The following is a 21,527-nucleotide window of genomic DNA, read 5'->3' on the forward strand; positions in this document are numbered from 1 at the left end:
AAGTTGAAAGAGCAGGCGTAGCGATGAGGGCTTGAAATACGCAGTTGACAAGGTATAGTCACTGCAAGGTAGCTGCTCCAAGGCGATGTGGAACAAGTAAAAGATAGCTACGTCCAGTACCTGAAAAACAGTGGAACCGTGACCTGAGATTCGTGTTTGCTGTGTTGCTGCTGCTACGTCGAAACGTTTATTGCTTAAGCAGTAGCAAGCTTGCCTCGCAGGCGTCAAACGACGCTGAGAGATTCGGTCTCCGAGGGTTGCTTACAACTGCTCTCTCACGACAGGAGAAGAAACTCACGATGGCATTAGATATTTTAACTGATTCACTGCATACCGAAAATTTATGTTGTTGGTTCAAATGTTGCATTTTTCGTGATTTCCATCACACTTTCGAGATTGCGCTCCCTACAGTTGTTTTGTCGTTGTTCTCAATAAAGCGGCAATGTGTTCAGATTCCAGCTTGCGCGGAGCAGCGCCCACGTTCTTTTGCTTTTGGAAGAATTTGCGCAAGTGTGAAGTTGATAGTTGGCCGTGGGTGATCTTATACATAGATACATCTTTTTAAAGCCTAGTTATTTACAACCGCTACAAGAAATACAGTGTAAACAGAAACTTTTATCCAGCGGCTTTCACATTTATGCCATGTCACATCATTTAAGAAAAGCATAAAGTGCTTAAATAACGGGCCACAATAGGGCCGTTGAAACGTTGCCTCTCGAAACACTCGTTCCTATAGAAAACTGAAAGTGGTGTAGGACATAATTCAAAGCTTCCGAGCATAGTCGAAGATTGGCAGCAGTGGGGTCTTCACATTCAATTTAGGTTATATAATATTGAAATGATCTGGTCTACATTCGGTCTGCAGAAATTTGGTGCCCGGAAGAGATGCTTGTGCAGTTCACCGAGAGAGGAGGCATCGTAGTGGTGGGCGAGACGCCTGTCGTCGGGCGCCAACGCAATGGCACAACGGCGCGTTACATCTGCCCCCAGAACACTGTCCTGGTCGGCTCCGACTTTAGCATCTGCCAAGAAAACGGAGTTTGGCTCTTCGAGCTCCCGACCTGCAAACGTAAGTAGAGCATGTAATAGCGGTGTAGCCTTTAGGAGACTACCTCTGTAAGCATGTGTAGTATAACGCTTTCTGATTTCAGCATTACATAATCGGCGTTACATTAGAAAAAGTTTTGCCTTGATGTCTAAGCAGATGTTGTGCATTTGACATTTGGCATACTGTCATAATTATATTTTTCTTCTTCGTTCCTTTCATCCTTTGGATTGGTTGGTTTGTGGGGTTTAACGTCTCGAAGCGACTCAGGATGTGAGAGATACCGTAGTGGACGACTTCAGAAATTGAGACCACCTGGGGTTCTTGAACGTGCACTGAAATCGCACAGAACAAGGGCGCTTTAGTTTTCACCACCATCGAAAAGTGGCTGCCGCGGCCGGGATTCGATCCCGCATCCTTGGGCACAGTAGTCGAACGCCCTAACCACTGCACCACCACGGCGGGTCTTTTCAACCCTTGGAGTCCGAAAACACTGATATATAATATGCTCAGGGGAACTACTTGGATCATGCAGCTTCCCTCTTTAATAAATTTAATAAACATTGTTTATTAAATATTCTAACGCTGTCTATTGGTTTCGTCAGAATTAAAACGATACTTGCACGAATATCGTAGCGCTTTCTGGGAATGCGCCATCTCAGATTTCAAACGCATAACGCCAAAGCGGTACAGTGCACATGTGATCTACAGGTCTATCACAAGCGTCGGTGAAAGGTGTGATGGCATAGGGGCTAAAACTGCGGGGGAAAGAAATCGAAACTTACCGCACAAGGCCGCACTGTTTGTATGAGCATGGTTGTATGCAGCGAATATTTTCATGGCTTCCTGCTGATTTGCTTCAGGTAGTCATCGTGGTTGTGTCAGCGCACCATAACCCAGCACTGCTAATTCATAAAGTGTTACGTTATAAAGTGATTGAGGGGAGGGGGGTTCAGACGATTGAATGAGTAATAGTGGTGTTGGCGCGCACGTTTCAAGTCTTTCTTATTCCATGCCATTTTATTCGCTTTCCTTGGGCACTGCTGCATGTGCTGCATCTGGGCGGGATGAATAGCTGATTGATGACAGCACTGTTTTCCTGTGCCCCCGTTCTCTTCTTCTTTCTTCTGAGTGTTGCATTAAAGCGGGCGCTCAATATATTTGTTATGCAAGTCCTAGGTATTAGCTTGTGACTGTCAGACACGTGACTGAAAGATGACGTGAGCCGCCGAGTCGAATATAAACTTTGTCTGAGAAGAGAAACTGCACTCTTTACTTGATTATTCTAAGATAAATCATGTTTATTTCTTAATTCTTGCTGTTTTTAAGTAAACGCTACGCTTCAAGCTGTTCTCCATTACTGATGCGGAAGCATTACTTGCCCCATGATTCGAAAAGTTATCTGACGCTGTTGTTGACAATCGGTGCTACCGTTAAAAATGGCTGCAAGTGGGACGTTAAAAAAAATAGAAGTAATATAATTACATAAATTTATCTGTTTTGACGTTGGAGCCCTGGCCCTCTGCGCGCCCGGCGCGCTCGAAACGCATAACCCACAAAGGGTTATTGGCTCTCTATAGAAGGGCACCGAGGGAGGCATAATGGTGCGTATAACTTTGACGTGTGTCTGGGATGCGTACAGTAATAATAATCGGCGAGTGTAACCCAGAAGCGCGTTGGCTGCACCTACACATTGATTGATGACCACAGGTATGGACGCACTGTGTAAAATAAAGACAGATAAAAGACCGAATGCACTTCGTCTACGCCTGGCTATCAGGTCGTGCAGAGTCGGAAACTTTCATGAAACTTTCTAGCGACACCACAAGCATATCGCTGATGTTTTGTGCAACAAACACGCAGGCAAAACAAAAGGAAGAACTTTAATGAATTTCTAAAAATTGGGAGAGGAATAGCGGTCGCATAAAGAGCGATGCTTTCGAATTCCCTTAAGTAAGGAGTCTTAAGTGTCTATCAAATTTGTTTAGTATATAAGCGATCTCTGGCCAAACGCTCCAGGAAAAAAATGATAAGGGCTTAAGGATGCACTGTGCATAATCCGTCCTGGTCATTTTATATTATTTTTGTCTGCGTTACTATTGAATAGCTTGTAACATTTCTGTTTATGTTTGGTGGCGGGGGGGGGGGGGGGGGGGGATTTGAGCGAAATATGAAACTGTCTCACCTCTGTAGCATTATTTCTCAGGCGTCAGGTGAGCTACTTTCTTTGACGCAGTTGTGGGGTGCGCTGCCCTCCAAGACATCGCTAACGGCAGTGTACGGTATTCCGGAACGGTGATTGGCTCAGTGGCCGCCTTCTCGTGCGACCGCGGTTTCAAGCTGGCTGGCGACAAGACACGCACATGCGGCGCCGACGGCCGGTGGACCGGAGAGTCTCCACACTGTGAAGGTGGGTGGGCAATACTTGCCAGACTGTTCTGAAGAGCGAAATGATCACTAAAAGGATATGTGGGATGATAAAGAGCACAATCGTCAGCAAAAAAGGGTACAATAAACCAGATGGAGTTGGGTAAGCCAGGAAGGAGTAGATGACTATTTTCATTTTTAATTTGTGCTGTTGAGCTGAATTGAAACTGTAATAAGTTTGGGGCGAGAAAGATAACTAAATACAAAGTACAAGAGGGCTTTCAACCAAGAGAGCTTCGGCGCAGTGCTGAAGGGTATCTTATCTGCTGCAACTTAAAGATGTGGCGCGAAAGAACAGAAAGCGCGTAACATTTCAGCACGACTTACAAAGCCGCCCCGTGCAGGGTTTACGCCGCATAGGAGCCGCTGTATAAAGGAAGTTATACGCTTTAAGCATAAGGAATCGGTGTTATGAAGTTATGTTGCAACGGCTAGTGGGAGGGTACAAAACAATTTGAGCCCCATCGCAGCGAAGCAATTTGATGTTGGCGGATGTTATCAGCCTCGCTTTGTCATAGTCGTTCGCTCAGAAAACTCTCTCTGCGAGATGATATTAGGAAAGGAGTATAGGTTCCAATTTTTGAAGTGTCGGAAGGAATGCGATTGCTTTCCTGGTTATACACATGGTGTCCAAGCAATCCCAACATCTCACGGGGCCGCGAAGGTATTTTAATTTCATTTCAAATACAAGCCAGGCAACTGATACTCCGTTTGTGTCAAAATCCATCGACAGTGACATCGCTGTGATGAAAACATGTACATAGGTAAACAAAATGAGGTCATCAAACAACTGTGACGTGGAGTCAGCAAAGCAAAGGGCAGTGACGACACAGAATAGCTCAGCGTGCCGGCACTCATAGGCATGGCCGCACACGGACGACGGCGACGCCGCCGCCGCTATACCCTGGGAGAGTTATGCGCTTCTGCTCGCTTTACGCGATGGCTTCTTCGTTGGTACATGTTACAATTACTTCACCGGTGTGCACATGGACACTGCCTGCCATACTCGGGCCCCAACAGCATGCCTACACAAGTGCAAAGCTCTCGGCAACTGCGCCTCTGGATGTAGCGCCGGGGGACGAACTGCGCCGCCTGCCCTAGACGTCGCTAGTCCTAACTGGTTTCACATCGAAGCGGCATCGGAGTTGGAACGGGCTAACGCCGTACTAAACGTTGGACTTTCGAGCCGCTTTACTGGGCAGCCCATTTCATAATAAAATATTCTTGTTTTAATTTCCCCAGCAGACGTCAGGTGCATCGCTGTGTCCCTGTATGGAGACGCGAACTTAGTGCGGCCTGCTGTGCAAAAAGGCAATGTAAAACGTCGTAGTTAATGTCTCAAACACGCGCTTTGAGCTAGTTTTTTGGACAAATGGCGTCATGTTACCCGAAGTAAAAGAAATATTTCCTGAAAAGCGCGGCAAAAATGGACTACGGAGCAAACAGTAATTGCTTCTTGTTTTTTTCATCTTCGACTGGTAAGAATGTGCGCTGACCAAAATATTAGCATTCATTTATCGGAGGAAGGGCCGGTGACTGTGAAATAATGGCTGTAAACCTTGTTATGAGCGTATTCAACCTTGCATGCACTCCGAATGTCAGCGTCCCTGTTCGGGGACAGGGAGACTGAAATCCACCTCGGCCGTCACACTCTTTTTCCGTGTATTCGGCGCCACTTTCTGACTGTCTGCGCCCGGCTGTCAAAACGGCGACAAAAGCACCGTTTTGGATTTTTCAAAACACGCCAAACTCGACTTCTTTATGTCACAGTACCCTTTTAGGTCAAAAACCAGAAAGTGGCCTGTTCGGGTAATTTCTCACTTTCTATCTTTTGCGCTGTGCAACATCTGGATAGTGTACCTGTGAGACGCAAGTGCTGAGCAGCTTGCACAGAAAAGTATTTTGGACATGACGGCCTTCCAAACTGACGTTGTGAACAGACTAATCGCGTGCTCAAATATAGCGCTGTCGACCAAGTAGGCCCAAAGCCTGTGGCGATAAAGGCTAGTTCGCATTTGCTGCTGACAGCGGCCATTAGGTATACGACGGCTGCAACCATACTGGCCGAAGCATGTCAACACAGCGAACTCACAGCGTTGCCGCCGCGAAGGGCGCACAGGGAAGTTTCGGATTCGCTGCCAAAAGTACCACATCTTTTTGTGGATGTCTGCTCAGAGTAAATGCTTTCACCTTTTTCACAGTCAGTATACTCTGAAGTGATTGATTTATTTAAAATATTAAGCAATAATCTGTTAACTATCTTTTGTGCCCTATATCTTGCTAAGGACACTATCGCGCTTAGTTTTAGTAGCATGCATTACTTTTTCAGTACTGAGGCGCTCTTTCCCAAAATGGGGACATTGCAAAAGACAATGAAAAAAATTAAAATTAAACCTGACATCCTTACCGCCCACCAGGTAACAATCAACAAGGCCTTCACGAGCTTTGCAAAGCGCGCAAAGGCCCCTCACGGATAATACGGCCTCGAAACAATTTGCTTAACAGCCGGAGCATGTGTACATAAACTGGCTGTACAGCTAGAAGGTTCGGGAGCAAGCGTGACAAGCAGAAACTACCCAGTGGCCAGAAGGGGATTTAACTGCGCTGAAACCGAGTAAGACGTGCGATTTAGCATGGTTTCGTTTGGCGGCTTATCATTGAGGTACTGGCACACAGAGTTTGGCAAACTGTCCCTTCCGCGAAATGAAACTTGGTTGGTTTTGAAGAAACTAAAGGCGCGTTGTCTGTCTCACTCTCCGGTGGGCAGCTCTTTTACAATTAGCTGCATAAAATTGGAGGTACGTATGTCGTTGGTTCGAGCCCCTGTCGCAGACCAGCTTCCTACCTGACTAGAAGATGGATGGTGAATGGGAAGCAAAAAGGTATGACGTCACCCTGAACGCTGCACAAAGAACGATTGCATCAAAATTTTGATACAAAAGAGCGTTGTATTTTTGGTATCTATCTGTTGCCGCTCCCTGCGGACGCAATCTGCGCATGACATGCATGAGCCAATTAAGGCTTTCAGCTTAAAATAAATCTACTCTGGCGCCGTACGTCAAGAGGTAGCAGCTATTGCGAAGATGAACTGTCACAGCAATGCCAGGGCCAGGACGTCAGCCGCCAGCGGAGGGACGCTGTGGTGCGCTCCTGACACGAACGTAGCGAGCACGCTTTGCAGCGAAACGTGAGGTCATTTGCTTTGCGGTGCAGCAGACGAAACGCTTCCACATGTAGCCATCTATTGCACTGCTGTCTGGCCTGAAGCCATCACTGACTCAGTGTACCGGATGCGCTTTGCTTCGTACATATATGTGACCGACGGATGGGGGTGGAAGCAACGAAGCGTCGATTAGAGTAATACTGGCGTCTTAGAGAAATGCGGAGGTTTTCGTGTTTTGGTCTCAGTACATCAGTCGCCCTAGATAGGGTGAACGTGACTGCAGACAAATATTTTCATTTATTTATATATTATGCCATTAAGATATTAGTACAGCAGAGAGAGGACGGCCAAACAACAAGGGGAAATTATGCACAACAAAACTAGAATACAAATATAAAACGTAAAAATACAAAAAAAAAGAGTTTTCGGAACAAACATGCACTTAATTACGTAAGCCCGCCGTTGCCATCTATGTTACCAGTCCTGTTACCTTAGTGGACCGCCACGCCTTCGGTTGGGTTGATGCAAATTATCTTGAATATTTTTTTCCTTTGTCCCAGTGTGTATATGAATACTTCTCAGCAATATTTGGTCAGTATAGTGAAATTCATCTCGCTTGATATAGCACACTTCAACGGCACTCCTCTCAAGAGAAGAAAAAACGCACGTCGTGAGCTTTCTTGCAGTTTCTGTGTTGCACAGGGGTTTTTGGAAAAATATTTCCGAATGTTTAAACTCTGCTGCGTAAGACGTAAAGCTCAGAGTGAATTATCGTCTGGCAACTCCTGTCTTTTGCCAGTGCCTAACAACTAGGTAAAATTGAAGACACTTCTTCCAACCTGAATTACCGCAACTATCACGATGGGAGCACAGTTACGCGCTCAGCGCACGTCACGTGATAGCACTGCTGACTTTTATTATCACACGACCGCTTACGTGGCCGGACGTTGATGATGAACGCTATGAATTCGCCTGGAAATGTTAACAGTTCTCGCTGTAAAAGGCGACAGCAGATGACAGTACAGGCTCAGTTGCTTCTTGTGAGGGGCGAAGTTCGCTGCAAGGCAAAGAAAATGTTACATCACATTTACACCTTCAGCATAAAATCGGTAGGAAAAGACCCGCTTGATTTGGCCAATAAACCCAGTCAACATTTGCTATGCGACAAAATCGTACGTGTTGACCGTCCCTAGCTATAATCTACGTGCCGAAAACTCAGCGTGCTAGTCCCGTTCACAGCGCGTATAACTGGTAACTCAAATAAATAAATAAATAAATAAATAAATAAATAAATAAATAAATAAATAAATAAATAAATAAATAAATAAATAAATAAATAAATAAATAAATAAATAAATAAATAAATAAATAAATAAATAAATAAATAAATAAATAAATAAATAAATAAATAAATAAATAAATAAATAAATAAATAAATAAATAAATAAATAAATAAATAAATAAATAAATAAATAAATAAAATGGTTTATTTGTATAGGACGTTATTAAATGAGCCAAAATGCATAAGGAGGTCCTATAACACGGCTGCATATTTTCATACTTTTTATATGCGCAGTGTGTTTCCTTCCTCTTAATACCTAGTGCCTCAAGAAGCCTTGAAAACAGAAATACAAAAATAGGATGAGAGAAAAAAAAAGAAAAAACCTAGGGCCTCCCTGGCATGGCCGCTTAAATATTTTGCAACGTAGTTGAAAAGTGCTTTCTAGCTAGGCAGCGCAGCATAACCTATGGATTGTGCTGAGCTGTTTATGCAAATGCACCCTTTCAAGAAAATGTTCAGCAAATAGCAATGAGCTGTACATCTGCCAAACGAACTTCTTTTACTATGTGATAGAGTGCTGTTATAATGCAACGAGAATAATTTTGTTTGGTTACAGTGAGCCGCGGCTGCTCATTGGAACAGTTCTTCGACGTTGCTCCTCTTGGACTAGTCACCAGTGCGAACACCAGCTACGTACGCCAGAACACGATCTTGCAGGTGTTTTGCGATGGCTCAGACCTTACATTGGTCGGAAATGGAAGCCCAGTAACTTGCCTCGAGGACGACTCCTGGGCTATTCCGTCGCACATGAAATGTAAGTGGTTTCTAATGAACTTTTCACGCACTCTTACAAAGAGTAGTGTCTATCAGCGGCGGGAAAGAAAGGCTTTTGAAAAATGACTTTGAACTTCTCGAACACGCACGCACAGAAACACTAAAATCACGCACTCACACACACATACGCACACGCACTAAAACCGACTGATACATATTTTGTGTGTTGTATTGCTTTTATTTCCTCGCAAAAAGCAGCTTTAGGATACGGAGATTTTTTGTATTTATGTCCCTCACAGCCGACGTAATTTCTTCTGTTCAGAGTAGGTCTCCTTTCGGTTATTTTATTGTGTGCAGCGTATACGGAGCGGGCAGTTTTAGCTCAGCCATAGCCTCCTTGCTCTGCTCAGTACAGAAGTAGATCTCTTTGTCTTCGCCTCGCGTATCTATGCTGCGGCGCTTTCATCAGCGCAGGACGTAAACAGGCTAGACGTAGCCAAGCGACAACACACCTCGCCTATACACAGGGCAAGCGACATCTTTGGAGAGTATTTCACGCCATGAAACAGCCTCCTCAAGTAGCTGATTACACCGAAAGCATTCGGCTTGCCCTGAATGTGGATGAAGCGTCATTTGCACAACATGCAGCCCACCAGTGTTTCCAAAGTCATGATTGTATTCCTACTCCTCCTCCGGTGTTATCAGTGGCTGAGCCCCCTGGTGACATTACTTCAGACTTCACTATGGCAGAATTGCAGGCCTCCATATAGATAGCCTCAAGACAAACACTGCCTCCGGATACGACAGCATGCCTAATTTCATGTTTCGTAATTTGGAAGGGCCTGCTTTACTGTCTCTGCTTGATACATTTAATGAGGTGCGGCGTTCTGGAATAATCCCGGGAGAGGGGAAACACTGTTGTAGTGCCAATACCCAAATCAGGTCAACCGCCAGTACCTCTAACGGCCCTCCGTCCTATTTCCCTTACGCCTACTACCAGCAAGCTTTACGAACACATTCTTTCTCGCTTCTCATGGTGGTTGAAATCGAATGCTTGCTATGCAGAATCTAAAATCGAGTTCCGTCCTCAAACTGGAACGGAACACGGCCGTGCAGCTTTGGCTGCTTACGTATACTTAACTATTCTCCCCAGAGTCATTTGGTTCGTACTGTGATCGCTACAGACATCGCAAAGGCATATGACAACGTCATTAACTCTGCAATTCTTGGCACCCTTCAGGATCTCGGTCTCTAAAATCGCTTTCTTCTCTCAATTCACACCTTTTTAACAAACAGAACCTGTAGTGTTCGTGTGCATGGGAAGCCTTTTGGTCACTTTATCCAACCGTGGGATGGCCTAGGGCTCCGTCCTCGCCCCCGCATTATTTAACGTGGCTTTTATTCCTCTTGTCCGAGCCGTAGAAAGCATGCCTTCTATGCACGTTATTGCGTTAGCCGACGACGTAAACTTGTGGTCTTGTCATCCAGACACGTCTGTACAAGAGTTGGCGCTTCAGCACGCGCTGGATGTTTTAACATCTCGACTCCTCGTTTTGGGTATGTCCCTGTCGTGTAATAAATCATGTTTCTTTCTCCTTGGAAACAAATCTGGCTTGCGGAAAGCAGCTCCTTTTACTTTTGCGGTAGATAATTCTCAAACTCATCAAGGGGAAAGTGTTCGTATTCTAGGTCTTCTTCATACATCTGGGACTGGGACCCCTTGGCTAAACGCTATCCGTAAATCTGCTCCCGCTACACTTGGTCTCATTCGCCGCATAGGTATGCGCTCAGACGGAGCGCGCTCTAATACTGCTAGTCAGCTCGTGCGCTCCATCCTTCAGCCGTGGTAAAGTGTACCAGGCACGATTTCATCGGCTTACCAGTTGACAAAGGGACTCCCTTGAAGCTATCAATCGTGAGGCTATGCGCGCCATAACCAGTCTCCCTCGTCTTACACCCATATCCGTCCTGCAAGAGTACGCTCAACTTAATACATTAACTGAACTCATCGACCAGCGTGAGACGAGCACGAAAAATGTCGCTTCAGCTTCGTCGTTTACAGACCAATCCTCCTTGGTCGTACTGTCAACTCACAGAAAATCGCTCTACTGCTTCACCGCCGATATCAGCCGCGCATTTACCTCCAGTGTGTATAGTATATACCGTTTCATCACACACAGCACTGCAGGGAGTTACCGCTTTGTACAGTCCCACCCATCCTCCTATTAACTCTCGCGCAATATATAGCGTGGATACATGCACCCCCCTTGCCTTGGAGCTTCAGGCGATACACACTGCAATCACTTCCCTCCCACTCGAACCGACATTTGATATCTTTCGTACTTACACTGAATCTCTAGCCGTCCGTAAGCAGCTTAAGGCTGTTCGGCGCACATTCAAATTTACACAACCCATTCACCAGGTCTGCAAAAAGTCAAAAAGTGCCCCTTTCCTGTGCGTATACATTGCATTCGCGGCCATGCTCACGATCTACATAATATCCTTGTCGATACACACCATGGCACATCAGATATCCCGCCACCTTTCCCTCTTCCCACATATCCGTTCCTGTCCCATATTTCGGAGAAAGAATCTGCGCCAGCGAACACGCGCTCTAATTTCTCCGTGTTCGTATCCTCTCCCCCGTAATCTCACTCGGAAGGAAGGGGTATCTGTGCGCCGCAGAAGCGACTCTGACCCCTTCTGTGCGTCATCGGTGGCGTGACGAATGCCTTCAAGTGACCGACAAATGGCCGCATTGTGGGGCCTCACCGGAACTGTGCGATGTGAAGCATCTTTTGTGTACCTGCCCTGCTACGGCATCCGTGAGACAGTGCTACCTGAGAAAAGTATGAGCCTGCGGTGGGACCTCGACAGTGACTACAGCAAGTGGACGCTAGGCAATCACTTTATCGGCAAATTATGCGAATTTTTAAGAGAGACCTGTTTACACTCCTTCTTATTTCTCCTACTTCCCACTCCCTTTCTCACTATGCCTGATGGCAAACGTCTCGAATAAACAAAAAACTAAAAAAAAAAAAAATCATGAGAAGCAGAAAACGCTACGTGAATGGCTTAAAACACCAGAACAGGGCTGCTAAGCTAGTTTTCGCTTCAGTATTGGTTTAACCACGTGTAAACCTTTCTAAATTTATATAACACCAACCTCGATGCGCCCCCCCCCTTTTTTTTTTTGTTGGCACGTATGACATCGTATTAACTTTTGCTATTTTGCGCGTGACGGCTTCGTGCAGTTTGACACGATAAACAAGAAATCTCTTAATCGGGAATTAGTCTATTCAAACTCCTATTGTTGATTTCACTTTCGACATTCCACCCACAGGCATTGAAGCCTGCGACAACTTTGACACTGGACCGGGTGGACCCACAGTGGAAGGGCGCAAGAACTCATACGACTTGGGCGACAGCGTCACGCTCTCCTGCATTCAAAACGGGTCTGAGCTGCAGCCCCATATCGAAAGGATCACCTGTTTGGGCAACCGCTGGTCCGAGGAGGCACTCCCAGTATGCGTTCCTGCGGAGGATAAGCGACCGAAATTCGGCAGAAACAAATTTCTGCATTGACGGTACGTTACGCCCATTTCTAAAGTTCCTTTATTTTCTTTTTGTACCACCTTTAATGCCGAGGTTTCTAACGTAGTTCAAGTAAGGTCGCTAGAGAAGGTTTAGGTTTCGTTCAGTGTAAATAACGATTGGCTGCCAGTTCTGGAGCATCTGTGATTTCAATCTTCTATTTTCCCTTTGAGATTACGGCCTTCTGGCGGTTGAAACACGAGACATATTTCGTTTGCAGGGGAAGTTTACTGTTTGCCTATGCGAAAATACGAAGCACTTATAGAATGAAATGCACTAAAGGTAACCTTAAGGACAAAATCTTCAATTCAGTATGGCTTATTGTTGTGTAGTATAGAAAGATACGGAAAACAATCAAATGTATGCACTAAATGAAGATCAGTGAAATTTTTAATTTAACAAGAATGCTACCACTTAAAATTTTTGTGTACCGAAATCTGTCAGCAACATTAAGAATCCATGTGTAAACTACCAGAACGTCATAGCTTTATGTTTCAATTTTTTATCGACATACATGCTGTGGTATTGTTGTAGACGAATTAAAGGAATTCGAAATCAATCGAAAGCTCGTTCATTCGCCAGAAAGGAAATTCTATGTGTAGCGTGTGAAAAGAGTGGCCCTTTCAGTTTAGTAGAGGCGCGCTGAAACACTATATATTACATGTGTGGTATGAGTGGAAACCGCTTCACGAATACACTCCAGCAAGAATATTTATTTGAGTCTTGTGGAGCTAAGTTAGCTGCAGTCATGGTTTTTGTGCTTTTCTCTCGCACTTCTTGTCACTTTTTACATGCTGAAAAGTCGACGCTCCTCCACTCCTAATTCCACCGGGCTGCTATTGCAAACGCATGTTAATATACTTTCCAATATATTGTTCTTTTTCCACATTCAACCATTGAAGAGAGCTTGAGAACATCATAAAATGTATCCAAGGTGAAAATATTTTTAATTGTGAAATATGTGGGAACTGATGCCACCCATTCTTCTACCTAACGTGTACCGCTGTGTGTATTTCCGAATCGGCATAGTGTCCCGTATATTCATACATGCTGCTTTCTGCTCTACATTTGGCCGCATATGTAGCCTCACAAACTGCAGACAACTTGTGTCGACGGCAGTTTCCCACCGGCTTCATAGGATAACCGCACATCGTATCAGACCACATCGTTAGTTGTTGCGGCTAATTCCTGTGACTGCGAGCTCCAGCTGTAGGCCTCTTGCGCGATGACTAGTGCATATGGCCGCTCTCCAGCGCAAAGCATTTTATACGCTCTTATTTCAGCGTTTATAAGACCCAGAATGCGCCTCATCCAAAAGATCTCCTCGTATCTGACCGATGAGGCGGCGCATGCCTGCTTCGCATTAGGCAAAATTGCGATCGTGCGAAAACAAAGACCTCCTTCTTTAAGATCATGTCAGATGTGTGAGCAACAAGGCTGCTGCATTTCAAAATATATATCCATTGCACGAAGTGTGGCAAGACAACTACGCGTCCATAAAGTGCTGTTCTCTGCAACAGGAGATGGGAAAAACTGCAATGGAATTTGCGGATTAGTGAAGCAACAGTCATCTGTTAACAACCAGGGAACAGGCAGCACGAATGCGACACAATCAGCGTCTGAAACGGTCTCTTGTCGGAAAGGCTGAAGAATATGCAGGTGTCCTTGAGCTTGGCGATAAACGTCAACAATTATACTTGACCAGAAAAAGAAGGTGAGTGTGAAGACATCCGACCGGTTGCATAAACACATTCATGCACGTGAAGTTATGTACACAAGGCACCATAGATGCCAAGAAGGATTTATCTTTGACCCACACAAAAAAATAATAATATAATTTTGTAATCGTTTCTCGCTTCCGTCTCGTTTTTGCAGTCCCAATAGTTTTTATTCGCCTCAGCTCACATTGCTTTTAAATTAAACTCTTCATTTTTCCCGAAAAAGAAAAGTTACATCCTTCAAATGTTCAAGGGATAAAAGCCGATATGAACAGATTGACAGGGGTCCTAGAACCTATACAACTGGCAGTCAGTGACGGAATGCACGTGGACTGGTTTACACGCACAAAAAGAGCATAATGAAATTGTCGACGGATGTTAGGAGTACAATTACACATACAAAACAAGGGTGATGCATTAAATTACAAAAATAAAAAAAAATCATCATCACAAGTCACGTTGAAGCTCTACCGTTGAAATGAGATAAAAATCTACATTTAGAAAACATTCGTTAATTCATATCCTGGCACTTTTATGGCCTTTCTGGTAGCAGTTCACAGATCGGAAACAAATTAACCACGAGAATGTCTTGAAACTGTTTTGTGCTTATGTTCTGATTTCATGTCATTTCGTTTTGGACGTCAAAATTGTAAGTATGAGCAGCACAGAAAAACAAAATAGTGTCACATTTTGGTTATCTGCTCAGGGCCCCGACTATCTGTCAAACATATCATTTTGCAAATTTATGACAGCTACGAACGGAGTAGCAGTTGCTTCACGACCTCCATTGAGGGGCTCAGTTTGCCGATGCTGGAGAAGGAACAAGTTTGAGCTCTCGGAATTTGATAAGAAACAAAATATTGCAACATGTCTCTCGATATCTTTTCTTACCTATGTTCTGAGCATTGTTTCAAGAATTTTTAGTGAAATTAGGAATGTTTCTTTTACAATTGATTTTTGAAAACAATTCATACAGTCAAAAATGCAATATTTGGCATAAGGTTTCTCACACTTCCTCTTATATTTATGAGAATAGAGCTTAGTGAGCATGATTACTACACAGGTGCTTATTAGTTACGAAAATTTTTAGAAGGCGTGGCTTCTACTCGCGGAGAAAATGTTTTGTAAACAAGGCTTATTTTCTCAAAAATGTACTCTGTGAATTTTTTCCTTTGAAGCAATGACTTCCTCAGAATCGCGGAAACACGCCTAACCTACTCTCTGCCACCTATAGTTTGACTGCATCAAATATGTTAATCCTGGCTCGAATACTCTACTTGCTTATCATTGCAAAATCCGGAGACAGCGATGTGTGCGAAAAGTTTGCCTTTGGCGTGACATCGTATTTTTTCTCCCTTAATATTAACGTTAGGACAAAAATAATTGCACTGTTGACATATTGAGTACTACGTTCACAATATACCTAAGACAAAATAAATGAAATATGTTAAATAATTAGGAAATTTGATATATTTTGTAATCGCCCTTTAATGACATACTAAAGGAAACTGGAACATTTTTTTTTTTTTTTTCAGGAGGACGACCACTCGTCCGCCTTGCCAGCAGCTCGCGCTTTGACGTAAGTCAACGGTCCCAGAGTGCCTCGTTGGGCCACTGCAGCTTTCCAGAGTGGACACAGGACTCACGTCGGCGCCGTTTTGTTTCGACTCTTCCGTTCGGAGGCACTGCGCGCTGTGCGGGGGCGCGACGCTTAGAAGACAATTTTCAGTTACATTTTGTTTTAGGCAAATCTGTTAAACTAATACAATAGAGTTGTGCGGAAAAAAATGAACTGCCGCATCTGTGAATAGTTTGATTGCGTCCAGTCTGAGTGCTCTTGTATAGATTGAATGCGTGTCTACGTAGAAAAGGAGTTTACAGGTATTATGAGGCCACTGATAAGAATGGAACAATTTACTTACTTTTCCATAGCAATTGATCAGTGGACTTCTAACGCGCATGAGATCTATGCGCTTGCTAGCCAATACTGAATGCGGCAGTATCTGCATTCAAAGGTATGGTTATTGGGGCATATTTGTTGCGATTTCGTAGCAAGTGAACATTTTAAAGTTTTCCTCTTGGCTTGTGTCTTTGTCTGTTATGAACATTTAACCCTGCTGATGAAATTTATAATTTACTAACATCAATTAGTACAAGCATTATTATCATTAAGAGGTCGTTATATTTTATCATCAATTATGTCCAGTCAAAATTATGCCGAAGGAAACGCGACTGTCTGTACGATTTCATTGTTTACTATGCAAATAAAGAAAGCAATCAAGAAAGTATTACTATTTATTGAGACGAATCTTCAGGTGTCCAGTCTGCAGAAGTCGCGCGATGGGCAATTGCAAAGAGGACTTCCTCATTGGCATACGTGAAATTCCGCGCATTTGATGCCGTATCATGAAAGCGGAATCCCAGAGAAGAAAGAAAAAGCGTGTGTGAACTGATAAAAAAAGACGTATAATTTTGCAACTAAACTTCTGTGTTTGCTATGAAACTCGGGGCCTTGCTAGCAGCCGTTACGTCTAAAACAGCGAATGCAACATACGTCGCGATTCGGTGACTCAGATGCTAAAAGTTGCGAATATGAAGGGAAACAAATGTCAATACTAGGCCGGCGGCGTAGTTGAATACAGCGTGAGAGGTGGGTGCTTCGCGCTGTCTCTTCCTACGCTTCCTCGCTCTGGTTCCAGCGTCGCACTTCAAGACCAAATTTCGTGAAAGACGGCAGTTCCGAAACGTCTAGATCCATTATGCTCTGCTGCCAGCGCCGCATTCACGTTCCCTTTGCCCGCCGTACCTCGGTCTTGTAAGCCGGCGATCGGCTTCTCGGCAATGGCAGCTACACGTCCTTGTCTACGCCGACGGCGAGCCTCCCGACGAGGATTCTTTGAGGATTGAAAGAGTTGCGAGACTGCAGCTGCTGCGAAGTCCACGCGCGCTGGTCGTTATTTTGTTTCTCCAGTCTCTCGCAGAGAAAATCCTGGCTTGGTTCACTCCCGCCGAGTATTTGCTCTTCCGAGTTGCAGCCACTAGCGTCGGTGATGAGATCATGACATAAAGCTACAGGTGTTGGATAGCAATACCTGAAATCAATAGACGTGCGTGGTAATCCCTTATCTGTGACACCAACTCATCTCCACAGCGAATGACAAGAGCGATAATGGCGAAAGCCGGTGTAATGTGGCTTTTGTTTGATTTTTTCTACCCTCTTTATCGGTGAAATCATCCCTCCATTATCTCCTGCAATTCCTTACCTGTTTTCTCTTATCTTCAGCCATCCTGTTTGCTTTTTGGAGTGTTAGCTCTACAGCGTTGATTTAGGAGTTTCTCATTCGTTATTCAGCGTTATTCGTGTACATATACTCCATGAACCCGCAAGGGGCATCTGCTAAAGCAGATGTTGGTGTGTTTTGTGCGACACCACGGACCTCGAGCACCCACGTCTAGCCGTGCGTGTCATCGCCGTGTTTGGAGAAAAGGGGATCCTGGTGGTTGAGCTGATACCGAGGTTTCTGGTCTTTAAGGCAACCCACCACTTTGGCCCCAGCTTCAGGCCGACGGCACCTCCGGGCTGACCCACCCGGGGAGAATCGGCAGTCGCCTTTTCCTGTCCTCCCCTTAATCTTTCTCTTTCCTATACTCTTTCTTACAACTGTCCTGTCCTCTCCTACCTTCTTAGTCTCTTCCTACTTCCAGGCGGCGAAGGTTAACCCTGTGTGGCTAACCACCCTGCGTTACGCCATATTCGGTTATAGTCGGGGTGTACGGCTGGCGTAGGCAGGACTGCCTTGCAAGTTCCTGCCACGTCCCCTCGTTGGGCTCCGTGGCGGGTGGCCGCCACCCTGGCCGAACAACAAACTTACTTTCATGGCTTCTGCTGAACATAATGATCGCCTTGGAAAGAAAAGGCGGACTGAAGAAATTGTTGAATGCTTGTACAAAATACAGAAATGCTTTGCAGAGTATCACCTTATCCACTCCGAAGTTGACCAAAAACCAGCCCGCACCTTGTCCCCATTTTTCGTTTCAAAATGTTTGACCAATGTTCTAGGCCCGAAGTACAAACTGAGCAAATTAACCAGCGGAGATCTGCTCCTCGAACACACGGATGAAGCTCACTATAGAAAACTTACAAACGTTTAGTCTATTGGGGATGTCCCAGTGACCATAACAGCCCATAGATCTCTAAACACCACTCGTGGCGTCATTTCAGACTCTGACTTTCTCCACATCACCGAGAAGGAGATGCTGGATGGACTCGCTGATCAAAACGTCTTAGGACAACAAGGAGATCCCTACTAAACACCTGATACTAACTTTCTGTTCAAGTTCCCTGCCAGAAAAAATCGAAGTAGGGTACCTCAAAGTAGAAGTACGTGCTTACATACCAAACCCACGAAGATGCTTTAACTGCCAGCGATACGGTCACGGATCGCAAAGCTGCCGAGGGCGCAAAACATGCGCAAAATGTGCCTCCAAAGAACACGATGCTGAGAACTGCAAAGCTGCAGTACCTTACTGTGCCAACTGCGAAGGAGAACACCCCTCATACTCTAGATCTTGCCCAACCTGGAAAAAAGAAAAAGAAATCATCACAATAAAGACAAAAGAAAATATATTCGCTGAAGCAAGGAAACGGTTAGCACAAAATGACCTGTTTCAGCTAAAGCAGACTATGCAAATGTAGCGCAGAGGGGCGATGCGCTACAGTGCAATCAGGCACCTACCAAGGCCGCATCAAAGCCAGTGGTAGGGCCATCCAACTCGTCCCACGCAGAGGCGGTGAACACTGCCCTACAATGTACAAATGAGGGACTGACAGCTGCTTAGCTGGCAGCCCGCAAGGTTTCCCCAGCAGGGGGAGGCCAAAGGACCGTCCATCCGTGGGCTCACCACGGACGTTTGAGGCGCTGGACGTCCAGCGCCTCAAACGAGGTGCTGGACTTCACTCTCACCACGACTGTGGTGCGGAGGCGACGAAACTCGCTAGAAAAAAGGGGAAAACCAAGAGTAATTTCCCACCAGACAATAGGTAATCATTCTCCAACATACCACTATGGCTCACATAATACACTGGAACTGTAGAGGCTTGCTTAGAAAATATACAGATATCACAGGCATACTTAAATCAATAGCACCAATAGCTTTATGCCTTCAAGAAACAAACCTTGGCCCACAAAACACAAATATCTTGAAAAAATACAAATCCTTCCGACGAGGCCGACAACAGGCCAGCCGACTCTCAGGAGTCGTCGCAATCACAACACTAAGCAACGTCCTTGTGAGGGAGATACTATTATACACACCTAGAAGCAGTTGCAGTCAACATAGTCAGCCACAAAACAATCAGTCTGTTCATTATACTTACCGCCACACTTAAAATAAGTCTGTGACTTAGAAGACCTTATCAAACAATTGCCAGAGCCATACGTGGTAGTTGGGGAATTTAACGGGCACTCTTCCTTTTGGGGTAGTGAACGAACAGACGCGAGAGGTCAAATCATAGATTTTATTTTATCAAACGATATATGTCTATTTAACACAGGAAAGCCAACGTATTGCTGCCCCAGCTCGGGCAACATGAGCTGCATCGACCTTGCTTTAGCATCACCATCCATTTTCAATGATTTTAATTGGGACGTTTTAGAAGACCCTGGGGAGAGCGGTCACTTACCCGCCATTTTAAAGCTAACATCCTCCACACCCATCATTCTATCGAGGCCATGGCGCTGGAAACTCCACCTCGCCGATTGGTCAGTTTTTAGAACAAATGCTGCATTAGAAAAGGTATATTCTGAAGATTTGACTGTACAAGAAATAAATGAAAAACCACGTGCATAATATTTCTGCAGCTTTAGTAGCCATCCCGCAAACGTCACAACACGCAAGAAAAAAAAAAACACAAAGTATGATGGACGGAAGCTTGTAAACTAGCAAAAAAAAAAAACCAAAACAAAGCGTGGGGCATCCTCCGCAGATATCCGACACCTGAGAACCTGATTAACTTCAAGAAAGCTAGAGCCAGAGCGCGGTACGTGCGGAGAAACGCGGAGAAAACTTCATGGCAAAAATATGTGTCCTCTACAAACAGCTCCTTGCCCTGCGAGAAAATGTGGGAACAGGTACAAAAATTCACTGGAGATTTTACCCCATATACATATCTTATGCTGACACCACCCGGAACGTAAACAACGTTAGAAGAACAAGCGAACATTTTAGGCGAGCACTTTGCCAACGTTTTAAGCTCATTCAACTATACTCGAGCATTTCACAAGCATAGAACTATAGTAGAAAAACAAAAGCTTCCCCTCTGGACAGGTATAAATGATGACTACAATGGACGTATAACAATATATCAATTAAATAGAGTCTTATCTTTTGAAAAAAAAAAACAGCACCGGGACCTGACAATGTACACTATCAAATGCTCACCCACCTCTCGCAAGCCGCCATAGAAGCATTGCTGAATTTGTTTAACAAAATATGGACGACTGGCAAGATACCAGAAGCTTGGAAAAAAGCCATAATAGTGCCCTTTTTGAAATCAGGTAAGCCCCCCCCCCCCACATGTCCTAGCAGTTGCAGGCCAATAGCCCTAACCCGTTGCATTGCAAAAACCTTTGAAAGCATCGTAAACATGACTAACCTTTTTCCTAGAATCCCGGCAACTTCTCGATATACATCAATGTGATTTCAAAAGGCATCATCAACAACCGATCACCTTGTCCGCCTCGCGAACACAATCCGGGAGACCAGCCACAGGCAGCACTGTGTCGGGGTCATGTTTGACCTGGAGAAGGCCTACGACACCACGTGGAGGTTCGGTAACCTCCGCGACCTAGCAGATCTAGGTATCCGTGGCAGGATGCTGAGCTGCCTGAATGACTTCCTGAACAACCGTACATTTCAAGTCCGTTTAGGCACAGTATTCTGCACGACTTTCACACAAGAAAACGGCGTGCCGGAGGGATGCATTCTATGCACAACTCTATTTATAGTGAAAATGAACTCGTTAGCTGCAGTAATCCCCTGCAAATAGCATGCACTTCCTCCAACATATCCACCTGTGAGAGACCCCCCCCCCCCCCCAACTACAACTGGCACTAAATAAACTAGCTACCTGGGCAGACAGCAATGGATATAAGTTTTCTCCTCAAAAACAGTGGCTGTTGTGTTCTCTTTGAGACGAAGCTGACAGACCGATCCCATGCTATACCTCAACCAGATTATACTTACTACCAGTGAAGCAAGAACATAAATTTTTGGGCACCACATCTGACAAGAAACTTTCGTTTCTTCCTCATGTAAACAATCTGAAAACGAAAGCTGCCCAAGCACTTAATGTCCTAAAGGTACTCTCGCGGAAACGGTGGGGGTCCGACCGAGCATGCCTTCTGCAAATCTACCGCTCCGTGGTACGCTTCAAGTTAGAGTACGGATGTATAGTATATGGTCCGGCTAGGACATCCTATTTAAAACGATTAGACTCCATACACAACCTTGGATTACGGTTAG

The 21,527-nt window shown here is 44.8% G+C and overlaps 1 protein-coding gene across 1 annotated transcript in view; it reads left to right on the forward strand.

Moving 5' to 3' along the window:
• Nucleotides 1-16,285, forward strand: part of LOC146202791 (protein lev-9-like) — a 79,609-nt gene extending 63,324 nt beyond the window's left edge. The window contains exons 4-8 of the mRNA XM_084588337.1: nt 866-1,069; nt 3,282-3,455; nt 8,534-8,731; nt 12,035-12,278; nt 15,539-16,285. Of these exons, the coding sequence (XP_084444463.1) occupies nt 866-1,069; nt 3,282-3,455; nt 8,534-8,731; nt 12,035-12,276 (818 nt within the window). The 3' untranslated portion in view covers nt 12,277-12,278; nt 15,539-16,285. The remainder of the gene's footprint in view (nt 1-865; nt 1,070-3,281; nt 3,456-8,533; nt 8,732-12,034; nt 12,279-15,538) is intronic.
• The last annotated feature ends 5,242 nt before the right edge of the window (nt 16,286-21,527 follow it).

This window comes from Amblyomma maculatum, chromosome 1, assembly GCF_055883805.1.
Source record: "Amblyomma maculatum isolate TAMU_Amacu chromosome 1, ASM5588380v1, whole genome shotgun sequence".
NCBI lineage: Eukaryota > Metazoa > Arthropoda > Arachnida > Ixodida > Ixodidae > Amblyomma > Amblyomma maculatum.